Below are 27,394 nucleotides of genomic sequence, written 5' to 3' on the forward strand. Positions count from 1 at the left end.
AAACATTGCGCGCACGCGTACTTTAGGGTTCCGAAGACTAGTCTTCCTGTGCGGAGGTGAAACGTTGCTTTACCGCTAAATTGAAAACGGAAAAGAAAAACACGTATTCTGTCAGCACAAGTGAGTAATATTGTGCAGTTTTATTTCGTGCATTCTCATGCAAACAGTGACTTATGTAGTATTCTTGTACTTAACGCTCTGTAAATGGATAGCTTGCTAGCTCGCTAGCTAATCACACTAACTGTATTTTCTAGCCAATAAGATGGGTACAGTAGCCATATAGTCAGCTAACACTATTGTGCAGAATGAACCAAGCTAACATAAGATACCTACCTATTACTCTTTTCAAATATGTCTCGTACATTTTAGAGTTGTGTACACATAACTTAAATTAATGTTAGCTAGCTAGTTTGATAGCTGTTTGCCTTTGGGAGTTAAGCCGAAATGGGGCCTTCTCGGCATTCAATGGACGTGAAGTGCAACCAATCGCAGACGAAATGGCCTTTTCATGTTGTGGTTTTGTCCAATAGGGAGTGGTGGGTGGGCAGAGACGTGATAGGCACGCAGAAGGGGACAATGATGGAGAAAATTAGTCTGACATGGCTAACAGTGAGTCGGTACTTGCTATCTAGCTAGCTAGCTAGCCAACTATTGTTTACCATGTCAGAACGATAACCCCCTAACATCACGTTTCTAAAAAGAGATAAAACCACGTAACATTAGTTTATAAGTTTTATTTAATGAAATGTTCAATTTTAGCTACTTCGCTTCTGAATTTTGGATTGTCAGTCAGCAAGCCAAGCGTTGGCTCGGTAGCAAGTCAGCTAGTTCTAACGTTAGCGATCTAATTTAGCTAGCTAGCTAGCTAATTGTAACAAGTTAAAATAGTATGCTAGGAGCCACCGTAGCGAAATCATTAGCCCATGCAGCCATTAGAAACGCATAATTTAAGTTGGCTCAGTAAGTAAACTTCGTTTACAGTATTTAGCTAGTTAGTAAAGTTAGTGTTAGTTTGGAGCGTATAAGTTAGCTAGCTGTCATCTGACAAAGTCTTTTTAGGTTCTCGCTCATTAGCTAGCTAACGTTCGTCTACTTCAGAAAAGCTACGCTGACTGGTATGGTAAACTAGCTAGTTATCAGTCAAAGTGAGATCATAATTTCTATAGCTAGCCAGTTATGTTCAGAACGCATAATCTGATGTTTCTGAAGACATGTAGTTTTGGCTGCTTTGCGTTACTTGACTGCAGAGGTATACGCAAATATCAATACGTTAGCATATTTGAAATAAGTTAGACCAGCTACTGCTGCAATTTTATTGAAAGGATGCACCTGAGCACAACAGGTTGCTAACGCGTGTTTTTGTGTGACAAATAATTTGTTCGTAGTTAGCTACGTTACCATTTAGCTATAACGGACTGTCACTGAACCACTGCACTCTACCAACATGTTGCGTTTACACATTGTGACAAAGATTATAGGGTTTTCACTGAAATGTTTTATTTCAACTGCATCACACAGATGAATGAATGGATAGATTAAACGGCGTGTCTCTTTTGCTTTCCACTTTAGTTTTGCCCACTTTTGCCAAATTTCACACATTTCATTTGAAGACGAAATGTTCAAACTCACTTTAAAGGGGATGAACATAGTTTAAATAGCCGTACATTATCACAGAGAGATATATCCACTTCACATCAAGTGAATATACACTCAAGTGAGCACTTTATTAGGTTTTTTTTTTAGACTTATTGGTCTTCTGCTGCTGTAGCCTATCCACTTGAGGTTTCACAATTATTGGCACCCCTGGTTTAATGCAAAGATGATAATTTGTGATAAGGTTAGCGTAATGGTACTTTTGACCATTCTTCCATGCAGAACTTTTCAGAATCATTGATATCCTTGGGATACCCCTCGGTTCAGACCACTGGTCTTTCACAGGATTTCTGGAGGTTGAGATGGCCATTTCAGAACATGGGTGTTGCTTTTCCTTAACAATTTCTGTGTGGATTTTGTTGTATTCTTTGAGTCGTTGTTCTGCTAGACAAGATTTCCTTTGTACTTTGTTGAAGTCATTGTGCCATTGATCTTAAGTAATGCCCCTGGACCACTGGCAGCAAAACATCAATGAAATAATAATAAATATAATACAATAAAATTGTTTTGGCTATTTCACTTTGTTTGATTTTATCTACAATAATTGTTAGGGGTGCCAATTATTTTGGCGCCTGTGCTTTTCAGAAAAAATGAGATTACTCAATGAAAAACATTGAAACATGCGATTAAACGTATTGAAATGAAAGTATATTGTTTCCCTATATGTTTTAACATATAATATCATTATCCATGTTGTTTATTATTTGCCTTTTTCCTCAATTTTTATTAAGAATACCAATAATCCTGGAGCCCACTGTATGTGACCAGCATAGTGATATCTATCGAGAAACTAAACTCGGCACAGAAAGGCCTTGGTTGGTATTGTAACCGAGGACGTTTTTGTTGTGGGGTTTGGTGTTATCCACTGCACCACTGTGCCACCTCAGAGCTCTACTAAACATGCATTGGCCATTAGGTCTTCTTGATGTCATGAAGGACCTGGACACAATAGCTGAGACTCCAGTAATAAATTGAACTACGCCCATTTAATCCCCACATAAAGGGAAATGTCAATATTCAATATTGTAGTGATATTGATTTCTCTGCTGTTGCTGATGCTATGCTTAATACATACCATAATAATCCCATACAATGTAGTTTGTAGCCATTCACCGATTTACATTTACAGTCACTTCCTTCTACTGTAGGGCCAGTAGGGTTCTGCCACCATGGCATCAGACTCTGGCACTCAGAGTCCGGGCTCTGGGATTATGACTTTCCACCCCTCCAAGGATGAGTTCAAGAATTTCAGCCGATATATTGCCTATATGGAGTCACAAGGAGCTCACAAAGCTGGGATGGCAAAGGTAAGCCATCCAACCTCAGCGCAACCTCTCAGTTACAGTATGTAGTAATATTTGGTCAAAATAGTTTGCCTGTACTGCACTGTTCAGACTACTCTGTAAGGCCTGTCAGATTTTTTGAGTTGTGTTTGTAGCTCTGATGTTCCTTTCTGAGTCATTTTCATTTGCCTTTTCCCCCTTTCCCTAATTGGAGGCGGCTCTAGGTAAACGTGTGCAGTGTAATTTTAAGCCAGCAAAGGGAGGGGGATTATTAACACATATGTTTGCGTATGGGGGTAGGTCGTGCCTCCTAAAGACTGGAAGCCGAGGCGTTCCTATGACGACATCGACGACCTGGTGATCCCGGCCCCCATTCAGCAGGTGGTGACCGGTCAGTCAGGCCTCTTCACCCAGTACAACATTCAGAAGAAGCCCATGACCGTGCGCGAGTTTCGCAAGACCGCCAACACAGACAAGTGAGCCTGTAAACTATGTGCCCCTACTGCAGCAAACGGTATCATTAAAACCAGAATGGTTCTGTGTTTTGCTTCCTTTGGGGTCTGTTATAGAGTATTTTCACAGTTTGCTTTTTTGACCATTCTCGATCTGAAATGTGCTTCGTTGCAAATGTACTGTACTGCACTCCCTGTACTATGTAGTTGGGCGGGGGGGTGTATTGGGACAGTTTTGTGATGTATGGTTATGAAAGTGTTTCTTTGTGTTAATTCTACTCACGGGCACTCTGTAGATTCTGCCATCCGCGATATGTGGATTTCGAGGAGTTGGAGAGAAAGTACTGGAAGAACCTCACTTTCAATCCACCGCTGTATGGGGCAGATGTGAATGGGACTCTCTATGATTCTGTGAGTCGTTCAGTCACATATTAGTGTATGCTCTTAATTCACACACTTACCAAAACCTGCTTGTAGCATTTATGTAGGAAAAAGTATGTTTCCTGAATCCAGTCATCCTTTATTTGTACATTTGTATGCTTATATTCACACTTATTTTCCAAAAGGTAAAATATCCCTTTTGCCCACGGAAATGTCTTTTGTATTTATTATTCGTACACAGTTAAATGTCCAAAATTGTAATGCTGTTTTCAGGAAGTGAGGTAGACATGCTAATTACTTACCCCTTTTCCCCATGGAATCATCTTGGTGCCCTGTAAAGCGTGTGTTGACGATATTCACAGGACGTGACCGATTGGAACATCGGACGCCTGAACACCATCCTGGACACAGTGGAACGGGAGAGTGGGATCAAGATCAAAGGGGTCAACACTCCTTACCTCTACTTCGGAATGTGGAAAACCACTTTCGCCTGGCACACTGAAGACATGGATCTCTACAGCATAAATTACCTGCACTTCGGGGAGCCTAAGTCCTGGTACCCTTCCGGCCCTTTCTCACCCTCAGACTGTGGCTTTAAACCCCACCATTTGGTGGGGCTATTGTGTCGTTATTCAGCCCTTCTTATTTCAATGAAAGCTGTCAGTTGTCGCAGTGAATTGCAGTGTACTCCGTTCACTTTTGTAATTTTCTTACACCCTGCGCAGGTATTGTGTACCCCCGGAGCATGGGAAACGTTTGGAACGCCTGGCCAAAGGTACGAGGAGACCCGTCTTGGCAGTTGAAATTGTACTTATCCCTGGTTATGGGGATGCACTTTGCACTTTGTTGTATGTCGCTCTGGGTGAGCACGTCTTCCAAATGCCATTAATGTAATGTAATGTAATGTAATGTAATGATGTTTTCTAGTGTGGATCTCGTTTGTGTCATTGCAGAGGGCCAGTATTCATAAAGAAGTTTTCAAATGTTGGGCAACAATTTAATTTTCAACTTATGTATAATAATGCTCAGTTGGTCATTTCTGATGATAAGGCAATGATTATGGTCATTATAGTTGTATAATGAAGATTACAAGATTCCATTATTTTAAGTTGAGGCCACTCGATTAATTTAGCAATTCGCAGTGGGGATAGGGCTTGCATAACTGAGATTTATGGATTAGCGAAAGCGTTGATAGCGCTGATAGAAAGCCTTGCTAGAAGGGAGTTGCGGTAGTCTGTGCAAGGCGGGGACTGGACCAGCAGCTGCACGGTTGGAGAGAGACGGGCCCGTTCTTTTTGTTTCCCTTGAATGATTTCACGATCAATAATGCAATGTAACGTAACGGTGTGTGGAGAAGTGTTGCAACATTCAGGGAAGTGGTGAGTTGACATTTTAATTTTGGCAATAAATCTTTTAGGTTTTTTTCCTGGAAGTGCTCAGAGCTGCGAAGCCTTCCTCCGACACAAGATGACGTTAATCTCCCCGTCCATCCTGAAGAAGTATGGCATTCCGTTTGAAAAGGTATCGCCGTCTGTGCAAGTTCTCTAGTGTTCAACCCAGAATTGATTCATGAGTAAAAATGGCCTTAACTTTTGAATTAGCAGCAAGAGCGTTCGGTCATGAACGTAGTGCACTCGCGTCTACGAAGGACAGAGTTTGACTTCTTAAAATGTCTGCCATGTTTCAGATCACTCAGGAAGCTGGCCAGTTCATTGTGACATTCCCCTATGCGTATCACGCTGGCTTCAACCACGGCTTCAACTGCGCCGAGTCCACCAACTTCGCCACTCAGCGCTGGATTGAGTACGGAAAGCAAGCAACCCTGGTAAAGACCACATTGTTCATAGACAATTAAACGTCCAAATTGTAATGCTGTTAGAGAAGTTGAAAGTGTGAAGTCGCGGGGGGCTGGAGCCTATCCCAGCATACATTGGGCGAAAGGCAGGAATACACCCTGGACAGGTCGCCAGTCCATCGCAGGGCACACAGGTTAAGATAATGGATGGATGGATGGAAAGTGTGAGGTAGACATGCCAGCTAATTCCTTACACCAAAACTGGCTCGTAGTGTTTATGTTTATCTGGAAATACCTTTACTAGCGCAATCCCTGAGTCGCATTTTATTTGTACATTTGGGAAACATGTTATTAATTTTGTGTAAGCAGGTATGAAATTAGCTACAATATCTAACTCTCAGAAGTTTTATTGAAAGTTGAAGAGTTATTATTCATCACGACCCAATGATGACCTCCTCATTACAGAACGTAATTGCGGCGCATTCATCCTTGCTCAGTAGGCACCAGTGTACCGTGCTTGTGTTTCTCTGAAGTTGCGGATGGACAGCCAACCATATGCAGGCGGAGCAGGGTATAGGCGCGCTAGCGGTTCTCACCCGTATCTTCTGCTCCCCCCCCCATCTTAGTGCACCTGCAGAAAGGACATGGTGAAGATCTCCATGGACGTGTTCGTGCGCAAGTTCCAGCCCGACCGCTACAAGCAGTGGAAGGCGGGGAAGGACACCGCGTCCATCGACCACTCCAAGCCCACGCCTGAGGCGGCCGAGTTCCTGAAGGAGGAGGGCCAGGTCAGCTCCCAGGGGGCGCCCAACGGCGAGGAAGGCGGCGAGCTCGGCTCCGACACCGAGGGAGAGAAAAGGTCTGTCAGGGACACAGATTTGGATTTTAGAGCGGCCTGTAGTGTAGTGGTTAAAGTACATGACTGGGACACGCAAGGTTGGCGGTTCGATCCCCGGTGTAGCCACAATAAGATCCGCACAACCGTTGGGCCCTTGAGCAAGGCCCTTAACCCTGTATTGCTCTAGGGGAGGATTGTCTCCTGCTTAGTCTAATCAACTGTACATCACTCTGGATAAGAGCGTCTGCCAAATGCCATTAATGTAATGTAATGTAATTTAAAGGAAAACACCAACATTTTGGGAAATATACCTTTTTTCTGATTTCTGAGATGTCCGATTTCATTTTCACCTTTGTGCACCTTTAGCATAACGTGTTAGCTTAGCATAAAGACTTGAAGCCTATAGGAGTCGGTAGCCTACCTCCTTCAAAGTGAAGAAATACACCTTACAGCAACTCCGAAGCGGTCTTATTTACGAGGTATCGTGTATTTGAAATGTATGTGCTGGAAAAAATTTCGTCAAAACAAGAGACGCTGTTTTATTTATTTATTATATTGGTGTAATTCAGGAAGGGTTTACTTTTTCTTACAGCACTTACTTAAAATCAGCTTAATAAATTGCTGACTAAATTCATAACGTTACTGAAAAAATAGGATGATAGATACAATTGTGCTCTATGCAGCTGTGGCCACTGGTGGTAGCTGAGGTGAGTTTTCCCCTCATCTCTGTAAAGCGTTGTTAGTGTCTAGAAAAGCGCTGTATAAATGCAATTGTCTGTCTATCTGTCTTAAATTAAAGCATTGCTCATTGAATTTAAATAGTGACATGTGTGACATCCTTCAGCTGGGTCAATTAAGTCATTGTTTTGGATAAAAATTCTTTTCTGTGCTTGGTTGATCTTGCCTGGTGCAATTAGACCAACCAAGAGGACCAGAATGTGGGTTTTGCCCTTTTGGAGAGTATTTCATAGGTTCCAAAACACCAGACAAGCTCATTAAAGCATAGACAATAAAAAAAAACATAATTAACCCAGGTTTGCTGAACACTTAATGTACCTCTCCACAACATGGCTCCCCCTGACCCCGTTTATCTTATTTTGTATTTTGGGGATTTTGGGGATTATAATGTTGTTGGTGTAAACATCTATAAAGGTTGACTGTGCAATAGTATCCCCTTTTGTTTACAGTGCTGTTTGTAACTTTACACTTCTTAGAAATGGGCTCTTCTGTGCCTGTGAAATGATATCACACGTTTGTATTCCTGACTAACGCTGGTAATCTGAAAAGGAGTATCTGCTGAGTGATTGTAATGAAAATAATAGCATGAAAATGGAGCTGCCTTTTTGAAGATTGTTACTAATACCATCCATTTGGAGTGGAAAAAGTCATCAAATTTTCCCCCACAGTTTCATCATAAGAATCTGGAAATGTGTCATTGCACGGAAGCGGATGCACTACTCGTGTGTCAATAAAGCAAAATTAAACATAAAGTGGTTCCTGTAGTTTATTGTCCCGTTATATGGGCGGCCTGTAGAGTAGTGGTTAAGGTAAATGACTGGGACACGCAATGTCAGTGGGTCTAGCCACAATAAGATCCGCACAACCGTTGGGCCCTTGAGCAAGGCCCTTAACCCTGCATTGCTCCAGGGGAGGATTGTCTCCTGCTTCGTCTAATCAACTGTATGTCACTCTGCCGAATGCCAATAATGTAATGTAATGTAATTATATGCCGGTCTTCTGTTCCAGCCCTTCCAAACAGAGGCTTGGAACAAAGAGACCCCGGCCTTGTATGGATGTTCCAGAGGAGGTGGCCCCCAAGGTGGAGAAGGAGGAGAAGGATGAGGAGGAGGCAGAGGAGGATGAGGTGGAGGAGAAAAAGGCCAGGCTGACCCAGCCAGAGCAGGCCAGTAAGGAACCAGGCCCGATGGACACAGGTACCCCCCTCATCATCCTTCTACTCCTACCGCTCCACAACATTAGCTTCTCTCATCTAATTACGTCTCACAGGCTAGGGGTGTCAAACTCCAAAAAATTAATTTGTTATAATTAGTTATAATTAATTTCATAACTTCAGACTGGCCTAAACAAAGTTGTCACATATAATGCAGTATATACTGTATGGGTTCTGTCGGATAGATGGCCAATGTAATTAACGAGAACAAGGGACGGCTGATACCTGATTGGGTGGACTGTGGTTCCTTTGTTTTTGATGAAACATAATAATATGGTGGACTATTTTAAGAGATTGAGATTTACCGACAAATCTATTTGTACGAGTGGTTCTTGCACGAGGCCCATTGTGTCAACTAGAGGAGTGCAGTGATGAATCAAGTGTGAAAAATCAGGGTTAGCAGATGTGTACGTATCCAGTGTAATTGTAATTGTCTCCATGTCTATTGTTCCAGATGCTTCCCAGGTACCACAAGCAAAGCAGGAGAACGAGGGTGAGGGGCAGGCTCACCCGGACAACAATGCCCCCACCGGCCACGGGGACGCCAGTAATGCCACAAAGGGAGAGGGAAGGATGGAGGGGGAAGGAGGGATAGGGATAGAGGGAGGAATGGAGGAAGAGGGAGGGACAGAAGGCAGAGGAGAGGGAGGGATAGAGGGAGTGAGTCAGGGAGGAGAGGGAGAGGGAGAGGGAGAGGGAGGGGGAGGGATAAAAATGGAGGGAGAGGCAGGGACAGAGGGAGAGGGTGGAGGAGGGACAAAGGCAGGAGAAGAGGGAGAGGGAGACGCCCGTCCTCCCGGGTCCGGCGAGCCCCCTCCCCCCCGTCCGCCCCCCAGCCCCAGCCCGGCCCACACGCTGTTCCAGAGGACGCTGAGCCCCGCCGAGGCCCTGCACGAGGCCCTGCACGTCCACAGCTACGCCAAAGGGGACTACTGCGAGGCCGAGGCCCCGTCCCGGGAGGAAGACGCCCCGGCAGGGCCGCAGAACAACGCCAAGGTTAGGGCTGTAGCTGCTTCTGCCCTGCTACAAGTGTCTGTCTTAACACGTGTTTTCAGTCTTAATAAGACTTAAGATCTTAACATGTTCTACTTGAGAGAAAAAAATAAGTTAAGTTACTGTTTGCTTGACAAGTAAAATCTTCACACACTATTGGCAAATCGTCTAACCTCATTGGCAGTTTTTTTTTTTTGTCATTTACTAAAAAAGTAATAGAAATATGGTCAAAATATAAGGCTAAGACACTTGTTAAGACACTTTTTTTTTTTTTTTTGCAGTGTGGCCTTAATTTGCCCTAACATTTACGTCATCTGACATTTTAGCTACATTCGAATGACAGCCGAAGACTGTTGCCGTGTCACTGTATGGAACTTTTTTTTTTACTGTGCTATGAGTGAACCAGTGTTGGCGTATACAGGCGATTAGCTCATTTTACTGGTAATGAATGGAAACAAAAACCTGCATACACACTGGCCCCCCAGGACTGGAATTGCCCACCCCTGAGAGTTCTACCAATATGGGAGACAAGCAACCAAGCAACAGAAATGCTTTCAAGATTAGTGGCCGTAAAGAGAGTGCACTTTCAAAATATTTTGAGTTGCGTGCTGCCCCTTTGTCTTTCTTTTTTTAAATACAGGAATTCAACTGTTCTGTCTACAGAACAAGGAGTAGTATGTAAAGATAGTTGGAGGTGATAGTTGGAGGTTACACTGATATGAAGTATTTGTTTACGCAGTTAAAATAAGAATAGTTAATATATGGGGTTCCTTAAGGCTTGACACTGATTCTCCAGACAATGGGCAAATCTGCAAGCCTGGACAGGCTGACCCATTCTCATCATCAAACACTGTAATGGTCTAATGGAGATCTACTGTCCTGTAGGTTTTCACTCTTAACCAGAACAAAGCACAACAACAACAGCTAGAGCTCTCATTTAGCTGCTAATTCCTAGAATGCCAAATTCGAGATAAAATGCAAGCTCATGGGACTATAGATCTCCATGAACAGGATTTGACAGCCCTGGTCTGAAATCATGATGCCAGCGCACAGCATCAGAGAGACCTGCTTTCTCACCAGCAGGGGGCAGGAGAGGACACGAAGAGCGGGAACCTGAAGAGTGAGCTCGCTAAGCTGCCCCGACTTCACCCCTTGATAAAGGACTGCTTCAGTGACGAGGGTGAGAGTCAGGTGTATTCTGAACATTTTTTTGAAAGCTCTTTCAGAAATTCACCTGTATTTGGCACATTCACAAACTGCTGTTTCATAAATTATAATTGTATTTACCTGAATTCAGTCAAAAATACATATATTCAGTTTAACCCCGTGAGTATCACCCCTTTTCTTAACACAAGCTTGAAAATGACATACCCAAAATAAAATGGTTGCCATTCTTGAACCCTTACAGTACAGGCATAATCCTGGTCTCTTCTGAAAAATAACCCTTTGGGTATTGTTTTCAAAGGCACAGTTACTCTACATATTACTGAAACAAAGTGACAGAAGCTCAAGCACTGTGGAAGTGGAAGATTATTTCTCACTGAAACGATTTTCTGTATTGGAGTGGATACAGATTACTGGGATAAGAGATAACCGATAGATTACACTTGACAAATCCCCTTTCAAATTTGATGACGATATCACCAGAAATGAGCATTCTGCATTGTTTTTCCTAAGCTGTGTCTTGGCAGGTTTCCAAAAAAGGACATTTGGAAACAAAATGATATTATGGGTCTCAGTAAAATACTGTATTTTCCTTACTAAACTATACAATATTTCTTATCCTGAGAAAAATGTTTAGTTTTTTCCCCCCCTTCCTACCTCTTTCTACCTCTCCCCCTCAACCTCGCTCTTCTTGTGCTCTCCTCAGACAGCAACGGGTTGAGAAGTTAAAAAAAAAAAAGAAAAAGAAAAGCACAATAATCACAATAATAACATCTTGCATACTAATATATTTATTTAGGTCCATTCATTGACGTTTTTGTCAAATTCCCAATGTCATTAGCTAAACTGTTTCTCAGTCATCACTTCAATACCATACCACTAGCTGATTCTTGGCTGAGCTGGTATCGGACAGAGATCATCGAGTCTAGCCCTCAAATCCAAATCCAGCCTTGGTTTTCTTTTCTCCAAGGTAATTAACTGAACTTTTGCTGCCAGGACTGTGATTTGATGGTTCCTGGTAATTATAATGTTAAGTATTATACATGCCAAGACCTGATTGCAATATGGAAAGCCCCAACCACAGAACAAACGATTGTTTGCATGCATTGACAGGACTACGGCACCTTCAGCTCAGCTCACCAGACAGATCTATGGCCCTGATCCACCCTTTCCACACATCACTAACTATGGGAGTGACTAAAAGGGTCAATTTTTAGCCTTATGCTTAAAAACAGTGTGTCTGAAGTCAAATATAAGTGAGGTCATTCTGTAAGACAGGAGCTCTGTAGCTAACTCTGCCTTCCCTTCTGAACAAAGAATAAGTGTTCCACTAAGATATTCTGAAACAAGGCCCTGCAAAGCAGTGCTATTCAAAGCTGACCCTTGAGGTTGGTAGGACTGCTGGTTTTAATTCTTCCCCTCTAATTAGGGCTGATTTAAACCTGAGACACCGGTTGATCAGTGGCATTGATTGATCAATTAGCCATCAAGTAGAAAGGAAAATCAGCAGTACCTTGACTGACCTTGAGGGTGAGATTTTTCGGAGACCTTCTAAAACATTAGGAGAACTAAGTCAATTTGACATTTAACAGGCAAGCAATGAAGAGATAAGAGTACCTGTCTAATATTTTTACATTTCTTGTCTCTTGTGAGAACACTAGCACCTGCATTCTGAACCTTTGTGGTATGTTACGGTAACCGCACGTCTAATTTTTAGGTAAGCTAAACATTATTTACACTCTAGTGGTAGAACAATGGCAAGCATTCTTTGGCTGAATGGCCTGTTCTCGTCAATATGCTATGCTACGAATCTCTCCGGCCGAATCATTATTCGGGGTGTCTCTGTTCCCCAGAGCTCCAGGAGCAGGCTTCTGCAGAGGAGGAGGGTTTGGAGGGAGAAACCTGGGCCAAGCCCCTCACCCACCTCTGGCAGAGCAGGCCTCACAACCTGGAGAAGGAGAAGGACTACAACCACAGGATGGGTCTGCGAGCCCCCTACTGCGCTGTCTGCATGCTGTTCCAGGCCTACCAGCAGGTCAGCGTTCCCCTTCTGCCTTAACGTTGTGTCGCGTGACCTCAGCCGGGAGAACGCTTCTGTGCACTTGTGCCGGTCGTCTATTCATTTGCCTGTTCTGGCACAGCTGCAGTAGTAGTAGTATCAGTCATCTCATCTATCATGTGTGGTTTTGGTCTGTGTGTTGTTACCGTAATATGTTGTGTGGTTTTGGTGTGAGTGCAGTGACCGGAATATAATGTCATTTTTGTGCATATTCATATTCATATGTTGTGTGTGGTTTTAGTCTGTGTGCAGTGATGCTAATATATAATGTATGTGGGTTTTAGTCTTGAATGCAGTGAACATAATGTCGTGTGGTTTTAGTCTGTGCTAGGGATGTGAAAGGTCATCAGTTTGATCATTCTCTCCTCGCAGACTTGTGTGTTGTGAGTGATATTATTATTACTGCCTAAGTTAAAATGCTCAGTTACATTATGTTTGAAACCTCTCTCATGGTTATTTTTCTGACAATGCAAAGTGTAACTCATTGCAGCCTTCAGTAACCTATTTTTGGACTACTTGCATGTTCTAAGTGCTTTGCATAGTAATGTGTTGTGTGCATTGATATCTGTTGGATATTTGCAAAAATTATTGGTACGTTTTTTAAAACGTTTTGCAACTCAGTCTTAGTCTGTGCTGTGATGGTCATTTGTAATGTGTGTATTTTCAGTCTTGAGTACAGTCTCAGTAAGGCGTGATGTGTGTGCTTTCAGTCCGAGTGTCCCGACAGTGCCCAGAGTCCTGTCGAACCCACCAGAGGTCAACTCAGGACCAAGCCTCTGATCCCGGAGATGTGCTTCACCGCCACAGAGGACAACTCCGAGGTGCAGTTCTCTGCCCCCTACCTGGAAGACGACGGCACCAGCCTGCTGGTCAGCTGTTCACAGTGCAGCGTGCGGGTGCATACCAGTGAGTATTGACTTCTACTTTTAGAACGCCGCTAATCTTTGGACTGCGGGCGGCCGTGAATATTCCTCAGTGTCGTTGTGCTTGCATCAGACCCAGGGCCGGGCTGTGGGAAGAGAGGCGACATTCCTCTCTGCTGTGCATATGGCTACGGTGTGGAAGTTTCGACAACCCGAAAGTGTGCGCGCAACCCTAAAGAGGTGCACAACTGGGTACATTTTAACAGGGTCTAGTTTTCAGCAACTGCTGTGCACACACCCGATCCTGATTTCTTCATGTGTAGTTTTTCGTACAAATTTAAGATTATGTACATTTGTTTTTGGATTAGGACTTTATTGTTCACTTAGGTGTGAATTCCTCAGTGGCCTCGCCAAGATGGTTAAACAATGAGATGGTATTCAACGCTTGATGAAAGTGCATAAAACTGTACTATTCCAGCACATCCTATGAATGGCGAGTAAACGGAGGAATATTGGAGGGATGTAATGTTTTTATAAGACTTACATTTAATTGTTCTTTGATAAAGCAGATTATTCTCTTAACACACACATACAGAATTATGACAAAGCCGAAGCCAGTTACCTTAAAAAAAGAATAATAATAAAATAAAATAAACATTTGATTGCTCTGACATTAGATCAGTCAACTTCGCAAAACAAAATTGAATTTGACCTTTTCAGGATGTCTTTGTGGGAAAATTTCCGCAAGGCTAAACTGACCTGGCCATTTACTCCCTTGTGTCACATGACTCTGGCATGTAATGTTTTAAAAAGCATTGGGTGTCTGAGGTAGCACTGACACATTTGATAAACTTCCTCTACAGACAGATCACATCTTGAAGATATTTTTGCTGGCCTTAGGTGTTGGAAGCGGAAGCCTGGGGGAATGCATCCCAAACTGGGAGAGAGCACATGAGGGAACTCCAAAAATAATATCTGTTTTTCATTCCATGAATGAAAACCGTTATGAATACAGTCTTGCTCCTCATTTCGCCAGTTCTGTTCACTGTTTTGGACAGTTTCGCTTTGTTTTGACTTGCAGCACGTTTTTCTGTGTCGCACTGTCGCTTTAAAGGATTGACTGCTTTTCCACACAAATTTTCTAGAACCTCCCTTAGCACTGTATGTGGGCTGACCATGTAATCGAGATGTGGCCCTTGACTGGCTTTTTCTTTTTTTCTTTTTTTTTTGATTCAACACAAAACATTTAAAGTGAGAGATAATGTCATAATGGTTGGCAAAAGCTGAAAAAGACAGGAAATTCTACCAAAAAACTATGTTTTAAAGAAGAGATAATGATTGGCAAAGACTGAAAAAGACAGGAAATTCACAGAAGCACCGAGAACATTATCTTGACCTATGCACTGACAAGGCTTCCAACACACAATGCATTAATACCTGCTATGGGTACTGTAACTATGGTGGTCTACTTAAAACAACATGTACCTCTGGGCAGGCTGCTGAGGATTTAATGAAATATTGAATCAATAACAAAATAGATTATTTTCAGAGGAGCGCAGGACTTAAGAGTTGATTAATTTCTAGAAATCAATTGGGTAAGTATTTCATTGCTATATATGCTTAAAATGTACCAACTATGTGTCTTGTTGCTTTCTAGCTGGTGCCTTGCAAGGCAGCCAGTCGCCGTTGGTGTATGAGTGTGAGTGTGATTGAGAAGCATTAATTGTACAGTGCTTTGGATAAAAGTGCTATATAAATGCCAACAATTTATCATTTCTAGTAATTAATTTCTTTTAGAGCATTAAGAGGCAATCACTGCCACTTTACATAAGTACATAATGTATATCTGAACTAATGGTAGCAGCCATGAAAATCGATGTTCAGACAACTGTACAATCAGATCACAGCAGAGAACATTTGTACATGTTTTGTCGAATTTGTGATTTGATTGATTTTACTTTAAAATTGTATTGGTTTCTATTTTAAAATGGAAAAGGCACTAGTCTGTTTAAAAGTAGGACGTGTTCTAATTGGGTGAGAAACTGTACAACGCTTTAAAAAGTTAGTTGAAGAGTGCCAACAAAGTATTAGGAAAATGCTAATATTTTTATGGATCTGTTTGAGATTTTCAGGATTTTCAGGATTAATTTGGCCTTACCAGAAGATTTTTTCATGTTTATTGGTCTAGAACGGCGAAACGATGAGGCTGGCGATTTTCGTGTTTTGAATGCAAGTCTGGTTCAGACATTATCTAACACGACTGTGCCTCTATTAATACTGTCTCTGCTCTCGGCTAAGCTTAGCATCTGATCAGAGCAAACACCCGGACAGGGAGCTAACCCAGTAAGTTTAGGTTTGAGCCAACATGGTGGTGGTAAGGTTTTTGTTCCTTTGCTCTCAGGCTGTTATGGTGTGGCCCCAGACAGGGTGTCTGAAGACTGGATGTGTGCTCGCTGCAAGGCCAACGCCATGACTGAGGTCAGTCCACGCCATCCCCCAGTGTTGAACACCTGTTTAACATATGTGACTTGCACCTTTCGCAACCTTTTATTTTTTAATAGTTTAATGAAGTTAAAATGACTTGGATTAGCATTACTGTGGATTATCATTACGCCACAATAGAAACTGCAAATTTAATTCACTGTACACCGGTAGTTCCCCCTTTACATCATTGGGACAGCATTATAGTCATTGGCCCTTAAAACATTTGCTTGCAGTACAATTGTTCTTAGTGTGTGCAGTTTCATAACAACTCCCTGGTAAATTGATGCTGTTGAGCCCTAGTTCTGTAAATTCTCCACTGGGTAACAGTTTGTCTCTGTTTTCAGAACTGCTGTTTGTGTACTCTGAGGGGAGGCGCCCTTCACCGAGCCAACAATGACAAGTGAGTGGCAGCAGGTCCTTCAAGCTAGCTCAGAAACGGCATTCACAGCCAACTCAATGTTGAAAACAGGATTCATCACTTTTGATTCAGAATGAGTCACACTAATGCAGCAGAAATAACAAAGGTTTTCAAAGGAAGAGGCATGGAGTGAGTATTGCGAAGGGAGAGAATTTCCCAGGAAATCTTTGGGAATTTTCAATCTCATAAAAATGAAATCGGAGTAGGATTGTTCACATTCTCCAGAGAAAGGTGTATATATATATATTCAAATGAATTGAATACCAATAATAAAGGTGGTGCAACCTGTTTAAGACGGCAGTTACTCGCATGGTTAATATGGGTGTTTGATACCTTGTTCATGTCAATGAAAAATTTGTTTTAAAAAAAGTTTTGTTTTAACAATTTTAGTCAAAGGAGGAAGGTAGTGGACATATGGGCAGAGGGAGATTAGGGTTGGTTATGTAGAATATTATACTTTTGCATCCTCTTTCCTTCTTTCTGGGGCATTAAAACCACCCCAAAAAACTTTCAAACAATAAGGGTTCAGGACTAGAAATCTTTTAGTTTTTGAGCTTTTCATATCATCCTGGATTTTCGATTTGTGTTCCATACTGATGCAAGAAAAACAGTTGCAATTTTGGTAGAAGTGTGCATATTTTAAATTCAGACTGATCATTTTCCATAGCTGTTTGTAAAAGGATTTTCCACATGACATATGCTTTTGCATAATTATCGGATGACGTTGCTAGATGTTAAAACAGAGAGCTGATCACAGGAGGCTGAGTAGGAGGGGAAATTGGACTCTTGGGGCTGCAATTTGTGAATGTTTTGTGGGCGTTTAAGATACTAAAACCATAAAAATATTACTTTAAATTAAAATGCCTACAAAGAGACTGATTGATGAAAATAAACTCCAAAAGAAAATAAGTATTAAAAGTGAAAGTGAGGGTAATGTAAAAACTACAAGAAGAAATATTAAAATCCAGACTGAGCTTAATGGGTAAAGTCGGATTATAACCATAAGCAAAAATGTTGATTTGGTGTCCCTCTGTTTTGACTTCACGGTTCAGAACATGTTCAGTCGAGCAGAAAAGAAAATACAAACATGAAACTGCTTTGCATATACAGTGCTCAGCGTAAATGAGTACACCCCCTTCGAAAAGTAACATTTTAAATATCTCAATGAACACAAAAACAATTTCCGAAATGTTGACAAGACTAAGTTTTATTGAACATCCGTTTAACTTATAACATGAAAGTAAGGTTAATAATATAACTTGGAGAACAAAATTTTCAGTTTTACTCAAATTAGGGTGATGCAAAAATGAATACACCCCACTGAAAGTCTCTGGAGCAAAGCTAAATTTTAGACTACAAATGTCTAATTTAACAATAATCAACCACAGGTGAGTCTAATTATTCAGTACACAGGTGTCCAGCAGACTGTTGACTATAAAAGGGTGTTACGTCCCTTCCCATTTCATGTTGTTAGCAATGGCACCACATGGAAGAGAAATGTCGAGAGACCTGAGAAAGAAAATAATTTCTTTACACCGCAAAGGCTACAAGAAGATCAGCAAAGCTTTACTTATCAGTCAGAATACTATAGCAAAAGTGATACAAAAATTTAAAAAAGATGGAACTGCAACCATCTCACAGAGACGTCCAGGCTGTCCATGGACGTTACCACCTCGACAGCAGTGTCTTCTGATGAGAAGGGTCGAAGAAAATCGGCACGCAAGTTCACTGCAGTTATCTAAGGAAGTAGAAAGCCAAACTGGGGTGACTATTTCTCTTGACACAATACGGCGTACACTGGCATGCGTGGGTGCCGTCCACGAAGGAAGCCTCTCCTAAAGCCCAGGCACAAAAAAGCCCGCCTAGAGTTTGCCAGGGCCCATGCTGACAAAGATGAAGACTACTGGGACTCTATACTCTGGAGTGATGAGACCAAGATAAATGTTTTTGGAACTGATGTAAAACTGTATGGCGTCGCAAAGGTGAGGAATACAAAGAAAAATGCATGGTGCCTACAGTGAAACATGGTGGTGGCAGTGTCTTTATGTGGGGTTGCATGAGTGCTACTGGTGTCGGGGAGCTGCATTTCATTCATGGCATCATGAATTCACAGATGTATTGTTCTATACTGAAAGAGAAGATGCTACCATCACTCCGTGCCCTTGGTCGTCATGCACTTTTCCAACATGACAATGATCCTAAACACACATCTAAGGCCACTGTTGGATTTCTGAAGAAGAACAGGGTGAAAGTGATTCAGTGGCCAAGTATGTCTCCTGATCTGAACCCAATTGAACACCTGTGGGGAATTCTGAAGAGACATCACTCTCCATCCAGCATCCAGTCTCTAAAAGAGGTCATTCTTGAAGAATGGAAAAAGATCGATGTAGCAAAATGTTGTCAACTTGTTCATTCCATGCCTAGAAGACTTGGTGCTGTCATTAAAAATCATGGGGGCCATACAAAGTACTAGATGTAGTAGTTTTTGTTGTGGGGTGTACTCATTTTTGCATCGCCCTTATTTGAGTAAAACTGAAAAATGTGGAATCTAAGTTATATTATTAACCTTACTTTCATGTTATAAGTTAAACAGATGTTATATTAAACTTGGTCTTGTCAACATTTTGGAAATTATTTTTGTGTTCATTGAGATATTGTTTAAAATGTTACTTTTCAAAGGGGGTGTACTCATTTACGCTGAGCACTGTATATTACGATAATGTAAATCGTGGCTTTGATTTACAACGTGTGCCGAACCAAAAGTCCTGAAGGAAAGAGCCAGTGTGTTGCTTTTCTGATTACACACATTCCTGCTTCTGTGGTTTCACACAAGCCACGTCTGTCCCCTGATTGCATGTAGGTAGAGCAGCGAAGACATACAGGCTACAGTTTTCATGGCACACGAGGGCACAGAGTGGTGCACCGCCACCATTACATTCTTTGGAGAGAACCTGTATATTTTTGTGTTATGTTTTCTTGCTTTGTTGAATGGCATTTGAAAAATAAAACGTACAAATAAGCGCATTCGCATTGTCTTAAAACAAAGTCATGTTTTTTAAAATATTTCTTAGAACCCAGGGTTTTCTCCCTAACGATGTGTGCAACGTATTTTCAGTGGGTCGAATGCATTAAAAAAAGCAAATGCATACAAACGCTTTATTAAAAACATTGTTCCCAAAAGTTCCTCAATAAGGGGAACTTCACAACTGTAGAAGTGACTGAATGTATGCTCAATATCGCTTCATTTCAAAGCCAGGCTTGCCTCAGGGTTGTAAATCTGTTAGCAAGTCAATTTGCAGTAATTAACCCGCGAAAGCCTCCGAATGTGTCCAGACTGGTTTTTAAAAGCTCTGTAGTCCTATACGGTGGTGTTTACCTGTCGTTTTCATGCATTTTTGTGGTTGGAAGTAGGCTCCGATTATTGACCGGGCTTGTTTGCGCTGACTCGTGTTTATGTCATGCAGATGGGTGCACGTTCTGTGCGCTGTGGCAGTGCTGGAGGCCCGTTTTGTGAACATCACTGAACGCAGTCCAGTGGATCTCAGCGGGATACCCTTACAGAGGTTTAAACTGGTGAGATACGTTTGCCTTTATTCTCTCCCAATGATTGTTACAGAGGATACGATCCATCTTACCAGAGGTTCATTTGTTAATAGTGATGCTTCGGCATTTTTCAACTTTTCAGGTCTGTGATAGTTCAGAGAATTTATTGTCAAGAACTGTCCACAACATTAATCAAGTTTGTTTGTACTTTGAGCCTTCGTGGCCTCTTGCTAGAAGTTTCCTCTCTTGTTTATTTTGCGTCACTGACAAGTGACCTCTTCAGCTACTTTACATTATACCATTAAAATGGCATCCCCCGGTCAGAATTGTTTTATGACAGTTGTAAATGGCATTAGGCTATAATCTCATTTGGTTTCATCAATGTGAGTGCTTCAAAATATCAGGCACATCCAAGAAATCGAGGGCCTGTTTCACAAAGCAGGTGAGTTGGCTATTGAGTAAAACCAGGAACCCTCCCAAATCTGGAACATGGACTGAGGGGAAAAAAGAAAAAGGAAAAAAAGAGAGCTGTATCCTATTTTACTGAATGCAGTTATCCAGCTAAATCCGTAATCTTGCATCAAGATACAGGCCCCGGAAAATAACGAAGAAGGACATGAGAAGACTGAATAAAATATGCTGTCATTTTAAAGTTCTGTTAAACGCACTCTAAAAATATTGAATTGAGATGCCCGCGTTTCCTTAGCGGTCTTCTTTAGCCTAATTAGCTTAGTTGTGAATCAGCCTAGTTACTCTACTAGGGCTTGTTTTGTTTAATAAAGTTTGTAGCGAGAGTCTTCAAACCAGATTGTGTACAGCTTAGCTGCACGTGTAGCTCGTTTGCATTGGCTTCTGTATTTTTTGTCAGTATTTGAAAGGCTCCCATTCTGCCCCATCTCGTTTACATTTTGTGGTGCCATGAGGAAAAAGGGTGGTAAGGGTCCAGTATGTGCTTTTATAATTGTGTATGGAAAGCTTAGCAACTTCATACAATGTGTCACAACAGAAACTGAAGGTCTGGACATTTGTTGCGTCGTCATGGAAGTGCCTGTCAATCAATCATTCAGCCACACGGCTGATGGCTGTTGTACTTTTTTTTTTAGTTTTGGTTCGGGCGAAAGAAACACATGAATGTCTCCATTAATACTCTACAGTTTCTGATTGCTTGTTTGGGTCATTGTAACTACCTAAGTTACACCTACATTAACTTAAGATTAATTGCATACTTCAGCATTTTTAAGTTAATGTGCATGACATCAGTCTCTCATGGTTTGGATATTATAATAGTGATTTTGTTATTCATGTTCTGATTTGTCCTTAGTGTTAAATTTCCCCAGTAGATATTCAGTTGCAGAAATGTCAATGGTTTAAGGAGCCACGTTAGGATTTTTTTGTATTGGCTCTTTGTAAATATGTGTTTGCTATTTGCTAAATTACTACTTGCATCAGCTGCATAGCTGACAGTTAAGGAATTATTTGGGTTTTAAACCTGTTATTTGATGGGTCTTTATATTTAAAAAATGTATATATTCTGAGAAAATGGAGACCATTTTGTTCTGGATGAGATATGAAGAGTGTAGTTCTGCCATATTTGTCCCCCACTCAATTAAATTGTGGGGAGGAATATGGATTGTTCCCCATCAGTTTGGTTTGATTGTTCTTCATACTGTAATATTTGGTGTCCACCACGAACCCATTTCGGCCTCAGTTCAGTTTGGCCTGCCACTCCAACCCAGGAACTGTTTTCAGTACTGGGTCTCTTTCACAGATCTAGCACGTAATGGTAAGTCATTATATCATGTTTCAATATTCATTTATTTAGTTTAGTTGTCATGAAATGGATGGACTTGGCGCTAGTCCAGAAGAGCTACACCGTTTTTGCTTGCCTTCAACACTAGCTTATAAAGCATAATGTTTGTACAGTAACTTGGTGAACTAATAATCTTACTTCTTGTAAACTTCTAAAATACCCTAGTTTATAAACTGTATTTTAACCAGGTAAATTAACGTGTCCGTTTCCAAATTAACTAGTTTGCTCGCTAGCTAGATTTAATAATGTAAAACTTGGTTGGTTATGTTACTTAGCTTAGCTTTAGTCATTAGATTGTAGCTCACAATATGACCTTGCTAGGTTCTGCGATCTCCTATGTGCCATTTGTCAACAGCAAATGCTGCTGTTACACTTTTTAGCCTACCTACCACTTATCCATTAAAAGTTTGGCTTCATATCTACTACCAAAGTCAAGCATCAAGCAACTGTCCCCAACCCAATGAAATCAGAGGTGGCAACAGTACATGGGGGTGGTGGACACCATTTGCTTGTTGAGAAGAAAAACAGGCGGGCAAACAGCTGTATTTCTATCAGGTACTCAACCATTTGTGTGCAGCAGGTTAATAATTGCCTAGGAGGGATCTGAAATGTTCTTGAGAGCAAGGAGCCTACACGCCGAATGATAAAGGGGTGAAAAGTACACCAAAGGTGTGATTCATGTCCGGTCCTATCTGAATCTGTGAGGAGTGCAAAAAACAGGTTAGACACTGAAAGCAGATCGGGGGGGGGGTAATGATTGATTCTCAGGATTCTGATTGATGCACTTTGATTATGCTCAGACAAAAAAGTACAAGCTTGTTTAATAATTCACAGAATTTGTGACTGAGCTCACATAGCGTCTGTGTAACTTCAGGTCAGTCCAAGCCTCCCAAGACCAAATGCAAATTCGAAATAGTAAAATTTGTTTGCAAATTTGAAATGTTTTAGATGGCATGAATTTGTTTGCCAAAAACGTGCGTACCTGCCTCTGTATGTTTCTCCATTTACTGTAGACCGATAAAACAAACTAGCTCAAAGCTCTCACCTCAGCTGTTCAAAATAGCAATTTAAAAATCTGTACTTTACTGCATCTAGTGGAACGGTCTGCAGCGATACCAACACAACTGGTTGAAATAATGCACTCACTAGTAAACCTGATCATACTGTGGCTGGCAGATGTGCCACTATGTGCTTTATGTCTTGACATAAAAGCATTGACGTGATTATGAAAAGAGTTCTGTGTGCAAATGCGTAATGTCTATATCTGATAACATCAGTAAGGTGGAGAACCCGGTCGTAAAAAAAGAGAAAAATGACCCTATAGAAATAACAAGCTTCTGTCCCCTCAGGGCATAGAAGCTTAAATGGCATTGAACAATGAAACTATACAAGCCTCTTTACATTAGCACATTTACGTGAATCTCCAAACATTTGGCTCTCACTGAAATCGTGCCTCTTGTATCTTTCGACACTAGACACCCGCCCCGTACCCAAAAGAACCTCCCCTGTGTCCAGCTCCATTTCCACCGTTCACTACCCGGACCAAGCTCGATGACACATTGCGTCCACGAGTAATTGTCGGCTGTGTGATCTCACGCCAACGAAAGCACGCAACTTTGTGGTTGTGGCTGAAGGGTTGAAAGGAAACGGCTGGCTCTCCAGCGCGCGGTTTCCTTTTCAGACACGGTAGTCTAACCCGCTCTCGTCCCACAGAAGTGCTACTACTGTAAGAAGCGGACGAAGAAGACATCCGGCTGCTGTGTGCAGTGCTCCCACGGGCGCTGCCCGACGGCCTACCACCCCACCTGCGCCCAGGCGGCCGGTGTCCTCATGCACCCGGACGACTGGCCCTTCGTCGTCTACGTCACCTGCTGCCGGCACAAGGGTCCCATCCACACCGAGGTACGGCGACCCTGCGGCGGAAACACCGGGTTAGTCTCTCGTTATTTCGAGAGATTAACCCGCCGTTTCTGTCGTGACGTGTTACGCGAGACGGCAGACAAAGCGGACTGGGAAGAATGACTTGCCCCGCCTCACCTCTTTCCTCAGCGCAACAAGGCTGCCATGCGGGAACTGGCAGTGGGCCAGAGGGTGATCTGCAAGCACAAAAACGGCCGCTACTATCAGTGCGAGGTGGTGCAGCTGACCAAAGAGACCTTCTACGAGGTCAACTTTGACGACGGCTCGTTCAGCGACAACCTCTTCCCGGAGGACATTGTGGTGTGTGGAGCAGTGGGCCCCAGTCTCTGTGTTTGGTGTGTATGCCTCATGGTCGTTTGTGTGGCACGTGGGGGTTACAGAGCTGCCTTTTCTCTTCTAGAATCGGGACTGTGCACAGCTGGGGCCCCCTCCGCATGGAGAGGTTGTGCAAGTCCGCTGGACAGACGGCTTGGTGTACGGAGCCAAATTTGTGGCGGCTCACATCATCCAGATGTATCAGGTAAGATGCAAAGTTTTCAAATCCTCTTTAAGCATGGGGCAACAATTCCTCTAAAAAGAAGTGGCTTTAGAGTCAAGCTGTCATATTTTACAGTACCATTCCTCTTCAAGATTACATTACGTTACATGTCATTTGGCTGATGCTTTTATCCAAAGTGACTTACAGTTGATTTAGACTAAGCTGGAGACAATCCTTCCCTGGAGCAATGTGGGGTTAAGGGCCTTGCTCAAGGGCCCAACGGCTGTGTGGATCTTATTGTGGCTATACCGGGGATGGAACCGCCGGTCCTAGTCATGTACCTTAACCACTACAGTACAGATGTTCGCCTCTGAAGTGAACCTTGTTCTGTTTCTCATCGTCATTTAGGTTGAGTTTGAAGATGGGTCTCAGCTAACCGCCAAGAGAGATGACGTCTACACTCTGGATGAGGAGCTTCCAAAGAGAGTAAAGTCACGGCTGGTGAGTGCTTACCCCACGGGTTCACTTTAGCTGTCCAATGCCCTGTAAAATCATTGGCTGTAAGCCGTACATTACCCATTGTGGTGCCATTGTGATGGAGATAGCTGACAAACTTACCAGCTGCTTTGAAATGTGCTTGACATATCACATTCTTCTGTGAGTTGGAGGTGGCTATTCTGCCTTTAATAATGTATTCACAGAAACGGGCCCAAGTCTTTGTCATATTCAAACTAATTCCAGGTTGAAAAAAAACACAAAAAAAAACAAACACTTCAATCAATGTCAAAGTCCTATGATTCTTAAAAAAGAAATTATACAGTAAAATCAACCGAAAATTTTTCAGGGAATTTGCTTTGGTATTGCTGTGACGGTTGGGACAATATTATCTAGATTGCTTGCTTGCAGAAAGTATTATGGCTATAATGTAGGTATATAACAAATGCTTTGCAAGCCAAATAACAACTTGCTTGGCTAGCTAATTAGTTTGCAGACAAGACATTACATCAGCTATTTAGCTTGTCTGTCTAGCTCTACAGCAGTCCTGCTTAGCAAGCTAACCAATGAGCCAGGCATGCACTGCTGGTCCACAATAAAACATTTCAGATTATCCTCAAAGTCGCACAATTTGTCTACTCAGACATATCGTTACTGCATAATAACGCGTCCAGTTCTCTTCTGCAACTTTAAGACGGTGGACATAATTAATAGTCAATGTCAACCTCTTCTTAGTAATTCCGTTTCACATAAAATGGAAGTCTTTACCAAAAGTAAGCCATTGTAATCCAACAAAACAAGTACTGAGAGATGATCTATATGAAGGTAGAAAGACGAAATGGGAGGCGGTCGGCACTAATTTTGGTTTGGTGCTTCAAACGATATGCAGCACCAGCCAAGTAGCAAGAGATCAGCCACCACCAAACAGCACGTCTAAGTCACTAATGTTACCAAAGTTTTCCAGAGAACATCTATGAATCAAGACCACCCGACTAAACACATGACAGAAATTAGAAATGTGCTGAAGTCAAGAGTGTGTGGAATACTGCTAATGTATTGAAAGGGTCGGCTTGCTCTGCTCTTTTCTCCCAGTCTGCGGCTTCAGACATGCGCTTTGATGGGATCTTCACCGGGAAGGAAGTCATACAGGAGTCCAAGAGGCAGCGGGTGATTAACTCACGGTACAGGGGGGACTACATCGAGCCTGTGATCTACAGAGCCATCATGGAGTAATTGACCAAAAATCACCCCCCCCCCCCAGAGACCCACCAGCACTGACGTTCAGGATATGTACCCCTTAAACCTTAATTTATTCGAGTGCAGCTTTTTTGGACAGATCCTGTCTCCAGAAGTCTTTCAGTCCGGCATATTTTTTCAAAATGTTCGACAGGATAATACTACAGGTACAGAGTTGAGTAGTACCTAAATGGCTGGCTACAGCTCAAGCTGAAATTGGGAAGTCAGCTGCTGAATCCTAGTTTTTAAAGTTTTGTGGGGAATCTTGCCATATGCAACAGGGTTTTCTGTTAAAGGATCAGAGCTAGAGAAAATTTCAGATCCAATTTTCAGAAAATGTTACCTGTTGGTTTTATTTATTTTCCACAGCATTGGGGTTTTGCTTCTGCCAGCATTTGGTGAAAAGAATATGCCATTTTATTTGAATGACTTTTAAGCTTTTAACTCCAGATATATCCTATGGACAGTTGGCTCCATTTCTAAAGCTAGTATACTCGTAGGATGTACGTATTACATAGCATTACATTTCTCAGTTTTTAATGCCTTATGTATTATAAGGCACTTTGAAAGAAATAACCTTGCAATACATTCATTAATCAATATCTTTAAATATGACTTCTAAAATTGTAGCTCTTTTGTTAACGCAGGTAGCAAATGCTTCAGAACTGATAATGCACAAAAATGTCCGTTTTTAATTCTGATGATCAGTTGATGAAAGCCTAGCCTTAAATTCCAAGGGCTCCTCATCTTGCCACTGGGTTCAGTGTTCCATTTGGTCTATATTTAAGTCCAAGAATTTGAAAAAAGGAAAACAAAAGAAAAACGTTTTAAAGTTTCTTGTTGTAGTTTTAATCTTGGTGAAGAAAGAACCTGTATATACATATATTTATATATTTGTTATCTGAATAAGTCGTTTTGAAATTCATGAATTTTGAATTCTGAAGCTCTACTTATCTGAATTTTGTGTTGGTGTGGCCCATGTTTATCATTTTTAAAAATGCACTTCCAAGAGGAACAGATTCAAGCCTGGCAGTCTTACCGAATTATATGTAAAAGGCCTTGTAATACAGATTAAATGAAACTTGGCAGTAGCCCATCTCTGCATACAGTAGGTAAATTTAAAAGAGAGGACATATTTAACATTGAGACGGAACACTGGGCGAAACCTAGAAGTGTAATGTGTTTTTTGTTTGTTTTTGTTTTTGCTAAAAAGCCTTTTGTTTATTATTCTATTCTGTGTGCTAAATTGTATTTTAATAGAATATATGTAGTTTATTTAAACTGTGTACCTATATGGCTACATGTTGTGTCACTTGTCCTTGACCATTTACTCAAAGTGGTTGCCTGCCATTTTTAAAACCGCTGTTGTTTTTGTTTTTTCTTCAGTGCTCGACACCACTTAGCCAAGCATATCAGTTCATTTTATAAGCACCGTTCATATATTATTTGCGTCAGTAAAGGATTCAGGAAGGCGCATTCTATACTGGTGTAATGTGTTTTTATTTCCATTTTAATTTACTCTACATACAGTCCATGCTTTTGCCCATGTTTTTATGGTAATATAGTAATATATTTTAT

The 27,394-nt window shown here is 41.7% G+C and overlaps 1 protein-coding gene across 1 annotated transcript; it reads left to right on the forward strand.

Annotated features, from left to right (window-relative positions):
• On the forward strand, positions 1-27,297 carry kdm4aa (lysine (K)-specific demethylase 4A, genome duplicate a). Its single transcript, XM_061238962.1, has 23 exons — positions 1-120; positions 2,802-2,960; positions 3,237-3,412; positions 3,685-3,799; positions 4,132-4,325; positions 4,495-4,544; positions 5,187-5,290; positions 5,457-5,594; positions 6,191-6,423; positions 8,149-8,336; positions 8,808-8,932; positions 9,164-9,349; positions 10,427-10,526; positions 12,364-12,545; positions 13,280-13,475; positions 15,834-15,910; positions 16,261-16,316; positions 19,799-19,907; positions 23,401-23,589; positions 23,737-23,907; positions 24,008-24,127; positions 24,494-24,586; positions 25,673-27,297. The coding sequence occupies exons 2-23, from the start codon at positions 2,823-2,825 to the stop codon at positions 25,811-25,813; spliced, it is 3,081 nt and encodes a 1,026-aa protein (XP_061094946.1). The 5' UTR covers positions 1-120; positions 2,802-2,822; the 3' UTR covers positions 25,814-27,297.
• Positions 27,298-27,394: the final 97 nt, after the last annotated feature.

The sequence above is a fragment of the Conger conger genome, chromosome 4 (assembly GCF_963514075.1).
Source record: "Conger conger chromosome 4, fConCon1.1, whole genome shotgun sequence".
Classification (NCBI taxonomy): domain Eukaryota; kingdom Metazoa; phylum Chordata; class Actinopteri; order Anguilliformes; family Congridae; genus Conger; species Conger conger.

Excerpts from the sequence above, each read along its gene's own strand:
- kdm4aa (XM_061238962.1), top strand. The coding sequence starts at position 2,823 with ATGGCATCAGACTCTGGCACTCAGAGTCCGGGCTCTGGGATTATGACT. Across the intron at positions 5,595-6,190 it reads ACGGAAAGCAAGCAACCCTG|TGCACCTGCAGAAAGGACAT; the intron begins GTAAAGACCACA and ends CCCCCATCTTAG. Across the intron at positions 6,424-8,148 it reads GACACCGAGGGAGAGAAAAG|CCCTTCCAAACAGAGGCTTG; the intron begins GTCTGTCAGGGA and ends CTTCTGTTCCAG.